The 13622-nt window shown below is 52.9% G+C and overlaps 1 protein-coding gene across 1 annotated transcript; it reads left to right on the forward strand.

Moving 5' to 3' along the window:
* Window positions 1–4750: 4750 nt before the first annotated feature.
* LOC308045859 (uncharacterized protein) lies at window positions 4751–12463 on the forward strand (the record flags this gene model as incomplete). Its single annotated transcript, XM_080353367.1, is given in 5 exon segments — window positions 4751–7221; window positions 9673–9811; window positions 9815–9840; window positions 9842–9978; window positions 9981–12463. Coding segments are annotated over 5 exon segments (5256 nt in total).
* Between the last annotated feature and the right edge of the window lie 1159 nt (window positions 12464–13622).

Raw genomic sequence — 13622 nt, forward strand, 5'->3', positions numbered from 1 at the left:
GTGGTTTTAACTTTTCCCTTGCTTGTCATGACCTATAGCTCGACCTCAGGGTGTCTGATCAAATGGGGAAGGTCACATTTGTTCTAGTTGTCTGAGTGCAGGTTCGGTTCGTGTACACACCATCTGTCTGCTCCTTCTCTGCCCTCTCCCCACTGCATTTTGTTGCTTCCTGTATAATGAGGTTTGGTTATAGGGAAGGCAAAGCTTCTATCAGGAATGTGCTGTGTGGTGGTGGCTCTTGCTCTGGGGAGGTGAACATGGGATCATTGCTCAGTATCATAGACAGTGTGGTGGGCAGGAAATGTGGAGCTGCTACTGGCTTGAGTTTCACTAAAGCAAGGCATGGTTTCTTTATCACACACCAGATTGTTTCTCTCTTTGTCCTCTTACATGTGTAATACTCTTTTTCCTGACAGTATTAGCTCTTCTGAACAGATGTGTTGCATTACTAGCAAATGGAAACAGGGTCAGATGTCTTCCTGACTGCCCATATTCTTGAGTAGGATGAGAAAATTGGCTGTTAATGGCCCCATGTATATACAGTGCTGCTCACCACTGTAGGGAAGAAATTCATGCTATCAAAGCTCAATTAGAATTGAAGCTGGACAGTATGGTCAAGGACAATAAAAAAGGCAAAAAAGAAATTACATTGGTCCATTACTTGATGAGCATGGTCAGCTTATTAACAGAGACATAGACAAAGCTGAGATATTTAATGCTTACTTCATCTCTGTCTTCAACACCGAAGGTGGACTTGGGAGCCCCAATAACTCTGGGTCAGAAAACCATGGCTGCAAGAACAATAAACTCCCAGTCAATCCAGAATTTGTATAGGATTTGCTATTCCAGCTAGATCCCTACAACTCAATTTGGCCTGATGCGATTCATCCAAAAGTACTTACAGAGCTGGTTGATGTTATTGTGAGACCTCTCTCAGTGGTTCTTTTCAACACTCCTTGGAATCTGTAGAGGTCTCAGATGACTTTGAGCTGGCAGACATTTTCCCAATCTACATGAAGGGCAACAGAGATGACCCTGACAACTACAAGCCTGTCAGCCTCACTTCTGTTCCTGGCAAAATCATGGAGAAGATTGTTCTGGAAGTTATCAAAAAACATCTGAACAACAACACAGTCATTGGTCCTAGCTAGCATGAGTTCATGAGGGGAAAGTCCTGCTTAACAAACTTAATTTCATTCTATGACAAGGTTACCCACCTAGATGACCAAGGAAAGCCTGTTATGTGATCTTTTTGGATTTCAGTAAAGCTTTTGATACTCTCCCTCACAGTCTCTTCCTGGACAAGATGTCCAGCATACAGTCTTTTTCACGCATTTCTGAAAGAGGATGACAATCTTGTGACAAGTTATTCTGCAAGTAATAGACATGGGAGTGTAAAAGTGACGCCGGGGTACTATTTCTAGTATTTGCTGTGTGAAATGTCCCTTTTCCAGATACATGTGCTTGTAAGACTGTGATGTACAGTTTCATCCTCGTTGTATTAAGCTTTCCCCAGCCTTGACTAGCCTTCAGATATTATTAATGGCTCTTGCTCCTATGAAGTGACAGGTGGTGTTTCATCAGCATTAAAAGTGCTGTGAATGTAGTGAATGGGAGTGTATTTTCTTCAGGAATTTCTGGGTTTGGTCTTATTATTTCAAGTTGGGGCAAGGAGGGTACTAATTTTATGCACTGTCATGTCCAGTACAACTTTTCTTGTCAATGGTAATCATTGGACATAAAGGCAAACATTGCAGTAATGGTTGCAGAGTCACATGTCTTCTAAGCTGCTTATGTGCCTGATGGAGTTTTGAGCTGATACTAACAACTGAGCTGCATGTTGCTTGTGCCCTTAGAACATTTTCTATTTCTTGAAATGAGTGTGGTGAACAAGGAAGTCTCCTTGCATGCATAAATGTTGCGATCCTCATTCTGCATCAGAAGTTGTATGTGCAATATTTAACAGTGTCTGTCTTCAAAGTTACCTTCCTTATCGTGTGATGGTGGCACACACTGAAGCATTTGGTTTGCAAAGAGACAAGTCAGTTAGAAGAATTCACTGTGCTATATTATGAAATGTCTTAAAGGGATGTTTAAAGGATCCTTTTCTCCTACTTGTTAAATCAGTCCCCTGGTTGTGATTCTGTGCATTTTCATTTTCTTATTGTCTAAAGAAATCCCTTGGAGTACTGTGGCTATGGTCTTTGCTGTAAACTCTTCTGTGATCTGCCATGTACATCTTACCAACTAGGTACCCTTCTTGTGTACCTACTACAGTTGACACACTCTGAAATATTAACCTCATTTCTCTAAGTTTCCTGTTCCTTCTATGTTTCTTCTCATGTTCTAAAACTGGGCCTCAGCTTTGCTGATAGCCAGTAAAAGTAGAGATCCGTTAAAATTGTTAGACTGGGCAGGCAGTTTCTACCCATACCTTTAAGGTGTTTAGCTGCTGAGACAATTTTTTGGATACACCTCTGTTTCCCCAACAATCACATATGGGCAGAACAGCTTATAATTCATGTGTGGAACCTTTAGCCATGTATATCTCCCTGTAGTGATTTGATGGAGAATTTTATCCAAATCATAAGTACATTTTCTCATCCTTCAGTCATTGTTTGCTGGAAGGTCTTGCTTTGTGGTTTTCATTTGCATACAGTTCTTTTGTATCTAAAACTGTGAGTGTTCTTTTGCAGCAAATACTCAAACTGATGAATTTCCAAAAGTGAACCCTCCAACTGTGTAGTTACAATTAAGACTTTAGGGCCTTGCTAGCAGGTTCAGACCTCAGTGACTTCCAGGTGCTCTGGGAAATGAATTTTCAAGGCAGAGATGTGGCAAAGCATCTGGGCATTCCAGGAGTCAAGTATTTACCTCACAGGGTCCAGTTGGAAGTTTTGGTTTAATTTCATAATATTCAGAAACGACCAAGATCTTTGAGCTTCTGCTTTCAAGAAGGACTTAATGGAAAACACTTGCCTACACCACTACCTGTTGCTTACATAAAGTGGTTAACAAGCATTAAACAAGATGAGCGAGCATTACTGCTTAGCAGCAGCCACCCCTGATACCCCTCTGGCAAGCTCAGGAACACAGTGCAGACTGTAGTGTCTTGCTGGCTAGTCCCACCTACCTGTGGTTTGTTCTTATATCTTTGGGGACTAAGAGGCTACATGCCCTTCTGTGTGACTTCCTACACTGCACAAACCTGGATGTGTCACAGCAGTGAATGAACAGCCCCGTGTGGGTCAGTAGGAGGTATTTGGTTTGTCTTCTTTGGTTGGATTTGGTGCCAGGGAGTTTTGTTGTTCTGATAAAAGAAAGATCTCAAGCTTAGCAAAGTCATTCAGTAGGGGCAAAAGAGAACTAGCAGCCCCTCTTAATCACTGTGAATTGCCTGCCTTACATCTTGAGGCCTCCATGACTTCTCAGGTGCTCAAGGGATGAGTTTTTAAGGCAAAGTTGTGGCAAAGAAACTGAAAACTAAAGGATTGATATAACTGCCCCAGTGAGGTCAGGTGGAAGATTTGCTTGTGCGTATTGATAATCAGAAATAATTGAAAAGCTTCCAGCTCATCAGGCTGTTCTTAGGTGGGCTGTCCAGATGAAAGGACAGAGAGAGAAATGGGAGATCAATTCTTATGGCAGGCCTTGGAATTTGGAGTTTCCACCAAGTTGTCACACTAAAGGTTTTTCTAGATGGAAGAGGAGTCAGTGTTAGGATGTGCACAGGGCAAAGATCCTATGCTAGTTTGCACTTCCTTTTTCTCTGTCAGGTCTGTACATTTTGTCTGTGACACTGGCCCGAGTTCAACTCCACTACCTTTAGGCTTCATGTTTTTCTATCACTGTTAATAGTTCTTCTAAATCAGAATAAAACCTGAGGTTTGCCATGAAATGATAGAGTGGGTTTGGAAAATGAGAAAGAGCATCACCCGGATCTTACAGTATTTCCCTCTGCCTCTTAGCCTACCAACTAGGCACACGGCTTTACCCAAACCAGTCTGCTGACTCTTTCAGACTCTACACAGTGTTTATCACCAAGATTCCCTTTTCTCATGGGTTCTGGACAAACCATATCTCTGGTATGACTGATAAACATAAGCTGCAGAGTGTCTAATCAAACATCTTTTCAGATCTCTGCCTCAGTTCTCTGACTGTGCACGAGGAACAACAGTATTGCTGTGGCACACGTATTTCCTTCTTAGTTTTCATGCCAACTCAAGCCACAGGAGATAGAAGTCCTTGACAAGTGTAATATTTTCAAACTCTATTGCAGCTACACATAACCTTTTCAGTATTAGATGTCTAGTAGTGCCAAAATGAATAGTTAAGAATTGCGTGCTTCTGCACTTCCTGATTCGAATGAGAGTGAGACCCTGTAGCTGGATGCAGAAACCAAAACCTGTTGAGGAGCCCGGGTCCCCGGGAGCGCGGGCATCAGGCGGCTGCGGTGGCGGCGCGGCGCCTCTGGGTGCCGCTGTTGGCCGAGGCGGAGCGGCGCTGGAGCCGGAGCCGCAGCCGCCGCAGCGTCCTGCCCCCGCAGGCTGCTCGCTCGCCCGGCGCCGGCCAGAGCGGCAGTGGCACGGGCAGCAGCGGCGAGAGGCGGCACGGACTGGGGAGCAGGGGCGTCCGAGCCGGCGCCCACATCGCTCGCTGACCTCCGGCGGCCCCTGCGCTGTTTGCGGAGACGAGCTGGAAGGAGGGAGAGCAGCGGCAGGAGGGAGGAGCGCGGCGAGCGCTGCCGAGAATGGCGAGCGGGCAGAGGTGGCGGCGAGCAGGCAGGCGAGTGCTGCTGCCCACTTTACTGCTGGGCTTATGCTGGCGAGCGGCGGCGGAGCGGCTCCGTTACACCATCCCCGAGGAGCTGGGCAGAGGTTCGCTGGTGGGGCCGCTGGCGCGGGACCTGGGGCTGAGCCTGGCGGACCTGCCGGCACGCAAGCTGCGGCTCAGCGCGGACAAGCAATACTTCACGGTGAGCGGGGAGAACGGGAACCTGTACGTGAGCGAGAGGCTGGACCGGGAGGAGATGTGCGGCGAGGCGGCGTCCTGCTTCGTCAGCTTCGAGGCGCTGGTGCAGAACCCCCTCAACATTTTCCACGTCGAGGTGGCCATTCAGGACGTCAACGACAACTCCCCGGCCTTCAGCAAGGCTGCTCTGGACCTCGAGATCGGTGAATGGATCCCTCCCGGGGCACGTTTTCCTCTGGAGATGGCTCGAGATGCGGACGTGGGCAGCAACTCACTGCTGACTTACCAGCTCACTGACAACCCGGCCTTCACTCTGGCCGTGAAGGAGAATACGGGTCGAAAAAAGCAGCCAGAATTAGTGCTGGAGAGAGCGTTGGACAGGGAGAAGCAGAGCTCCTTCCAGCTGGTACTGACGGCCGTGGATGGTGGGGACCCCATGAGGTCCGGGACCGTCCATATTCGCATCAACGTGACAGACGCCAACGACAATGCGCCCGTGTTCAGTAAGATCGTCTACGAGGCACGAGTGCGGGAGAATGTGCCGACGGGGTCGCTGGTGCTGCGGGTCCGTGCCACGGATGCAGACGCGGGCTCGAACGGGCGGGTCTCCTACTCCTTCGTCAACTTCCCGGACGGCGGAGGCGCGTTATTCAATGTCGACAGTGAAAGCGGGGAGGTCAGGACAGCGGGACCCCTCGATTTCGAGGAGAAGAGCAAATACAGTTTCGGATTGGAGGCGAGGGACGGCGGCAGTTTCACGGGTCACTGCGAAGTGCACATAAACATCACGGACGAGAATGACAATGTCCCTGAAATCACGATGCTGTCGGTGTCGAGCCCCGTGCCCGAGGACGCGCCGACCGGCACGGTGGTGGCGCTTTTGAAAGCGCGGGACCTGGACTCCGGGGAGAACGGGGAGGTGTCGTGCGAGCTGTCAGGCGAGGCGCCGCTGTCACTCGTGGCGTCGTCAGGCGGCTCATATAAGGTGGTGACGGCGAGCCCGCTGGATCGGGAGCAGGCGGCCGAGCACCGCGTGACGGTGGTGGCCAGGGACCGGGGCCGGCCGTCGCTGTCGAGCAGCACGGCGCTGGTGCTGGAGGTGTCGGACGTGAACGACAACGCGCCGGTGTTCGAGGAGGCCGCCTACAGCGCCTACGTGGCAGAGAACAACGCGGCGGGCGCGCCGATACTGCGAGTGCTCGCGCGGGACGCGGACGCGGGCCCCAACGGTCGCGTGAGCTACTGGCTGGCGGGCGGCAGCGCGGGTGCGGCGGACGCGGCAGCGTATGTGTCGGTGGAGGCGCGGAGCGGCGCGCTGTACGCACAGCGCTCCTTCGACTACGAGCAGTGCCGCGAGTTCGCCGTGGTCGTGCGGGCGCAGGACGGCGGGGAGCCGGCGCGGAGCTCGACGGTAACGGTGCGCGTCTTCGTGCTGGACCGCAACGACAACGCGCCGCGGGTGCTCTGGCCGGCAATGGGCCCGCGAGAGAAAGTGCCGGGGTCGGCGCCGGCGCTGGAGCCGTTCGAGGTGGTGCCGCGTTCGGCCGAGGCCGGGTACCTGGTGGCCAAGATGGTGGCGGTGGACGCGGACGCGGGGCGCAACGCGTGGCTGTCGTACGAGCTGGTGCAGGCGGCGGAGCCGGCGCTGTTCCACGTGGGGCTGCACAGCGGCGAGGTGCGCACGGCGCGGGCCGTGTCGGAGAGGGACGCGGCCAAGCAGCGGCTGGTGGCCGTGGTGAAGGACCACGGGCAGCCGGCGCTGTCGGCCACGGCCACGCTGCACGTGGTGCTGGCCGAGAGCTTGCAGGAGGCGCTGCCGGAGCTGAGCGAGCGGGCGGCGGGCGCCGACTCGGCGGCGGAGCTGCAGTTCTACCTGGTGCTGGCGCTGGCGCTGCTGTCCGCGCTGTTCCTGCTGAGTGTGGCGCTGGCCGTGCTGGCGCGGCTGCGCCGGGCCGGGCCGCCCGCCGTCCTGCGCTGCCTGGGCGCTCAGCGCTTGTCCGTGGCCGGCGCCGCCTTCCCGGCCGACTTCTGCGAGGGCACCTTGCCCTACTCCTACAATCTGTGCGTGGCGCCGGGCCGCACCGTGACCGAGGCCGCTTGGCTGCCGCCGCCGCCGCTGCCCAGCCTGCCCGCGGAGGAGCTTCTGGGCGGGGAGTCCAGCGGGAAGCGGAACCTGAGCAGCAGTCCCGGCGCGGGAGAGCCGCCCGCCGACCCCGACGCACCGCAGGTCTGTGAGTCCGCGCTCTCTCGGTATTTTCGTTGAAGTATTCTTAGCCTTCTTCCCTGTTTCCCTGTTTTTCTTTTCTCCGAGTGGTGAACATGGGGAGTGCTTTTCCGCGTCTCCCTGAAAAAAATGAATGATCGGGGTGTCACACTCCGAATCATCGTAGGCAGGTCATGGTGTCATGTCATATTTCTTCATTGGTCACGGATACAGGTTCCTCTGAACAGTGTTGACTACAATTCTCATGTAAGTTAGGAACGCGGTAATTGATTGAGTCTACATCATGAGATATGTGATGGGCCACCTGTATTAGAGAATTTTCCTTCCTCATCTCTGTTTTCCCAAATCCATGTGCTTGAACTTGTTTGATAACTGGATGCAAAGCCGGTGTCTTCCTAAAGGAAAGGTATGTGTAGCTCCATGAATTGTGAACTTACAGTTAGTTCCTCCCTATTGAATGTTTCCCTCTTCCTCCTTGTGCTCTCTTATTTTTTGGAATAAGGTTGCTGCTGAAATGACAGCATTAATGGGATGGATAGATATTGTGCAGGCATTGTTTTTCCAAGTAATTGCGTATAAACTATCCAAACCCTAAATTTATGTATCATGTTCCATCAATTTGATGATGTTGCTTGAGATCTCCCTCTTTTTTTTGGTAATGATCTCCCCTATAAAGAGTGCATATGCACCCCTGCCTGCTGCTGACTTACTCTAGGAGGGAGCACAGCCGGTAGTGTAAGCTTGTTATTAAAAAATTGGAAATGGTGTTTGGAGAAAGGAGAGAAATGGACTATGAATCAGACCAGCCTCGATGTTGAGGTGAGAAGTAACAAAATCAAGAGAGAAGGGTAGACTCTCTTTTTGAATGGGGGATCTTAATTGCTGCCTTGTGGTACGGGTAAGCGTTTGGGAATCCCTATACTGCAGGATCCAGGGACTGACCATTCTGACTTCATGAGTAGTTCCCTTACTCCATGGTGCTCTTTTGGTCTGCAGAAAGGCTGAGGATTAAGTCAGTCAAGCATTACTGCTCCTCTCTGCTCTGAAATCAGTTGCATGGGAACAGTGTTCATGAGCTATTGCCTTTTGGACTGGTTATTGAAATTTATGTATTTATTACTATTATTATTTGCTGAACAAAACTGTAGATTTGTGGGATCTCTGCTGATGCTGGTCGTCCACAAGGCAGTTATTGGTGACACCCTTAGTTCATCATGCATTGAGATTTGGCTGAGAATTTTTGAGTCCACAACATGTGTTGTATAAAGTAGTATGCATAAGTATTGGTTGACCAAGATCCTTTCTGTGCCTCCTTCCTGTTTTTCCCGGGTTTCCCTGTGTGATATGGAGCAGAAGTGCTGATTTATGTGTCCATGAAGGAATGAAAGAAGGAACAGTATTAACCCTTTCCATTCAGAGTACGAAGTAGGTGTTGGCACTACTTGGTCCATTGTCAGTTGCAGGTTCAGGTTCAGCTGGCAGTTTTTGATTACGAAGCTTATGTTGTCTGAAATGTCAGTAACGGTGAATGGTGGATCCTGACGCTACGAAGAGACCCACTAGTTCTACATAGTGGGGTCAGGAAAATGGGGTTGACACTTGCTTCCTTCCTATTTTTTTGTCCCGAAGTTATGTACTTGGAGCTGGTTGAGAGCTAAACAAAAACCCTTTGTTTTAATTTTTTTTCACTGATGGACTCCCAAAGGAAAGTGCATGTGACTCCAGTGGTGGAGAAGTTACAGATTCTTTGTTTGCCTCTGCTGTGTACCTTCCCATCTTTTGAGGGAAGGCCATTGGAGGAATGCTAACATTACGTTAGGCTGTCATCTTAATTTCTGTTCCCGCCTTTTTTTTTTTTTTTTTTTTTTTTTCTGTTTCTGATATGTCTTTTCCTAGAGAGGTTCTTGTATCTTCTTATTCTCAAATGGGTTTACTTTGTTTAACAAGAAGCATTTGCTTTATGCTACTTTTATTTATTTGTTTATTAATTTTCTCTTGTCTTTGCATATGTATTGCTGCCTGCTGATTAATTACTCTAGAATGGAACAACAACTCCTAACTGTAAGCGCAGCCTATAGTATAAAATTATAACAAAACCCGTTGGAATACGGGGAGCAATTGAGACTGATACAGAGCAGCTTCCGATATACAGCAGAAAAGTGACAAAATCAAGAGGGAAGGGACTGCTTTTGAAGAAGGATATTAATCACTGCGTTGCACTGCCTTGTGTTGGTCAGTATTTGAAAAATCTAGCTGGAAACGTTCCAATATGATCCTGTATAAGTCTGCATAAAAGGTGAGAGAAAAACTATTCGAAGATGACTGCTACAAAAAGCTGTGAAATCAGTGCAGGACATTGTGCTTTCAGACTAATGGATTAGGCCTCATAACAGTCTACACGTCACACTGAGAAAGATTCTGCCTCTATATTACAGAAGACCGGCATTTAAAAGAAAAAAAACTTTTCCCTGCACTAGAAATAACAAAACAGGAGGCCTCTGCCTTTCTTCTGGTTGTGGACCACTGGGCAGCGCTCGGTGGCTGCAGTGCCGGGAGGAGGCTGCGGGCGCCGCTGTTGACCGAGGAGGAGCGAGAAGAAGGCCGGAGAGCGGCGGGTAGCCCCGCCCGCTGAGGCCCGGCTCGCTCGCTCGCTGTCTCGGCGGCCGAGCGGTCTGCGAGCGTCCCCGCGGTGCGGAGCCGTGCTGCAGCGAGGTGGAGGGGCCGGCGGCAGCGGCCGGGAGCGTCCGAAAGGTGCCAAAGCAAGAGGCAGCGACGAGGAGCTGCCGTTGTTGGTGCGGTGCCGGTGGGACCGCGGCGGAGATGTGGGCGGTGGGGAGGTGCTGGGGTCGGCAGGAGCGAGCCCTGCTGTGGGGCGTGCTGGTGGCGGCGTGGGAGGTGGCGTGGGGGCAGCTGCGCTACTCGATTCCCGAGGAGCTGCCGAAAGGCTCGTTCGTGGGCGACGTGGCCAAGGACCTGGGGCTGCAGCTACCAGCACTCGGAGAAGGCGGAGTCCGCGTTGTCTCCGATGGTGGGACACAGTATTTCGCCCTGCACGGGAAGAAGGGACATTTAGTGACAGCGGAGAGGATAGACAGAGAGCAGCTGTGTCGGGTGGTGGAGAAATGTGTGCTCCGCTGTGCGTTGCTAGTGGAGGGAAAAATGCAAGTTCACGGAATTCAAGTGAAGATCACGGACATTAACGACAATTCCCCCAGCTTTAAGGAAGCAGAGGTGGAGGAGAGAATGAGCGAGACAACAGCCCCAGGGTCGCGGTTTCCCCTGCCCGAGGCTCTCGATCCGGACTCGGGAACGAATTCTGTGCAGAGCTACGAGCTAAGCGGCGACGAGCACTTCTCGCTGGCCGTGCAGACGGGTCCCGGCGGAGATCAGCGTCCCGAGCTGGTGCTGGCGAAGGCGCTGGACCGGGAGGAGGCGGCGTTTCACGAGCTGGTGCTGAGGGCGAGCGACGGCGGCGAGCCGGCGCGGACGGGCACGGCGCGGATCCGCGTGGCGGTGCTGGACGCCAATGACAACGCGCCCGTGTTCAGCCAGGCGGAGTACACAGTGCGTGTGCCGGAGGACGTGCCCGTGGGTTCCACCCTTGTCACCGTCACGGCCATCGACGCCGACGAGGGTCCCAACGGACACGTGAAATACTCAGTGAAGAAGGCAACGGACATGATATCAGAGATTTTCCAGCTGGACGTCGAGACGGGAGGGATCGCTCTGATGCGGAGCCTGGACTTTGAGGAAAGTGACTCTTATGAACTTGAGGTGCAGGCACGAGACGCAGGAGAGCTTTTCGACATGGCAAAAGTCACGATCACAGTGACAGACGTCAACGACAACGTGCCCAAGATATCGATTAGGTCGGTGCTGAACGAGATCTCTGAGGACGCCCCGTTGGGAACCGTGGTGGCCCTTCTCCACGTGCAAGACCACGACTCGGGAGGGAACGGCGAAGTGCGGTGCAGCATCGCCGAGAGCCTCCCGTTCCGCTTGGAGAAGTCGTTTGATAATTATTATCGCTTAGTGACGACTCGAGAGCTGGACCGGGAGCAGGTGTCGGAGTACAACGTGACGGTGCGGGCGGCGGACGGCGGGTCACCGGCACTGTGGAGCAGCGCGGTGCTGTGTCTGCGGGTGCTGGACGTGAACGACAACGCGCCGGTGTTCGCAGAGGCGCGCTATAGCGCTCGCGTGCCCGAGAACAATGCGGCGGGTGCGCTGGTGCTGAGGGTGCGGGCGTGGGACGCGGACTGGGGGCAGAACGCGCGCGTGTGGTACCAGCTGGGGGAGGGGCGTGTGCGGGGCGCGCCGCTGTCGTCGTACGTGTCGGTGGAGGCGGAGACGGGCGCGCTGTACGCGCTGCGTTCGTTCGACTACGAGGAGGTGCGCGAGGTGGGGCTGTGGGTGCGGGCGGAGGACGGCGGCGCGCCGTCGCTGAGCAGCAACGTGTCGGTGCGTCTGGTGATCGTGGACGAGAACGACAACGCACCGCAGGTGCTGTACCCGCCGGCGGCGGCGCTTGCGGCGGGCGCGGGCTGGGCGGGCGTGGAGCTGGCGCCGCGCTCGGCGGAGCCCGGGGCGCTGGTGGCCAAGGTGGTGGCGGTGGACGCGGACGCGGGGCAGAACGCGTGGCTGTCGTACGAGCTGGCCAAGGCGACGGAGCCGGGGCTGTTCCGCGTGGGGCTGCACAGCGGCGAGGTGCGCACGGCGCGCTTCCCGCTGGCCCGCGACGCGGCGCGGCACAGCCTGGTGGTGGTGGTGAAGGACCACGGGCGGCCGGCGCTGTCGGCCACGGCCACGCTGACGGTGGTGCTGGCCGAGAGCGTGGCCGAGCTGCTGGCCGAGCTGGGCAGCGCGGCATCGGCGGCGGCGCCGGGCGAGCCGGCCGGCAGCCTGACGCGCTGGCTGGTGCTGGCCGTGGCGGCCGTGTCCTGCCTCTTCCTCGCCTTCCTGCTGCTGCTGCTGGCGCTGCGCCTGCGGCGCTGGCGCCGCTCGCAGCTGCTGGCGGCGGGCAGTGACGCCTTGCGCGGCGTGCCGGCCTCACACTTCGTGGGCATCGACGGCGTCCGCGCCTTCCTGCACTCCTACTCGCACGATGTGTCCCTCACGGCCGACTCGCGCAAGAGCCAGCTCCGCTTCTCGGGTGCCAGCTGCTGCGACACCCTCCCGGCCCGCCCGCCGCCCGACGAGCCCGCGCCGCTGCTGGGGGAGGATCCCGCTGCTCCCCCGGTGAGTTCCAATGGCCGCCCTTCGCAATGATCGCGATGCTTCCTTCTGATGGTGCTCTGGCCTTTCCCCTCCGCGTTCTGCTGCATCCCGCGTAGGAATGTTTGGTTACAGGCAAGGCAAAGCTTCGTTCGGCAGCGCGCTGTTTTCTGGTGGCTCTTGCTCCGTGGAGGTGAACTTGGTGTCTTTGTTCAGTGTTGCCGTTGGTGTGGTTGGCAGCAGAAGTGTGTCTGCTCTTATTTTGAATTTATTCAGAGCGGGCCAATATGTTTTTATCGTGTCTTTACTCTGTTATACGCTGTTGACTGACACAGTCTTCTCCTGGAGGACAGCTTCCCGTTTACTTTTAGACCCTTGTTGTTTGTTCTGTGAAACGTCGTGAGAAGTCAATGTAGCTTCATCTTAGCATAGTTTCACGTGTGTGTAGCCCATGAGGTAATCCTGGTGCACTTTAGAGAGAAATGGTCTGAGCAACTGACTGTTTAATGAGAAGTGCGCGAAAATTATCTCGGTCAAAGAACACCATAGAAATTGTTGAACACAGAAGTCGTGATAGCTGTGTCTTAGGGGCTGTTGGAGGACACAAGAAATCTCTTTTGCTCCTTTTTCTGTTCACTACCAATCTGCAGTATCTTGCAACGTGAATTTCTTCTTCCTGCGTGTTACCGTGTTTAGTTAACGAATAGCTTAATTATGTACGAATTATATTGTAGGTGCTAATGGTTTATTGACGCACTAATCATAAATGCGTTGAAGCAAATGGCTCTTCATTCTTTACTAAATAGCTGGATTATGGATCTTCTCTAAAAGCCATAGTCTGGAAATGTATGTTCTGATCCCTTCCTTTCTGCAGGCGTTAACTCCTTGTCTTGTATTTTGTAATGATCTGAATTTGGTCGTTTTCCCCTGACAATGTGTGGAAGATCCCATCTGTTACATTTGCCTGAGTACGTGTCTTTCATGTTTACATCTGTAAAGATAAAGACTTCCATAGACCTGTTTCCTGAAAATGTCACTGGAAGAAATGCTCTTGTTTGTCTTTTATACATCCTGTAAAGTCAAATGTTATCCATAGTAAGGAGAAGATGTCTGTGCAGATTTTCATTAAGTGGAGTCTACATGCAAATGAAGAACAAGAATGAGGGATTCACATGCTGTGAAGTGTTTGAGGAGATTTATGGATACCTGGCAT

This window comes from Nesoenas mayeri (genome assembly GCF_963082525.1).
Source record: "Nesoenas mayeri genome assembly, chromosome: 14".
Classification (NCBI taxonomy): Eukaryota; Metazoa; Chordata; class Aves; order Columbiformes; family Columbidae; genus Nesoenas; species Nesoenas mayeri.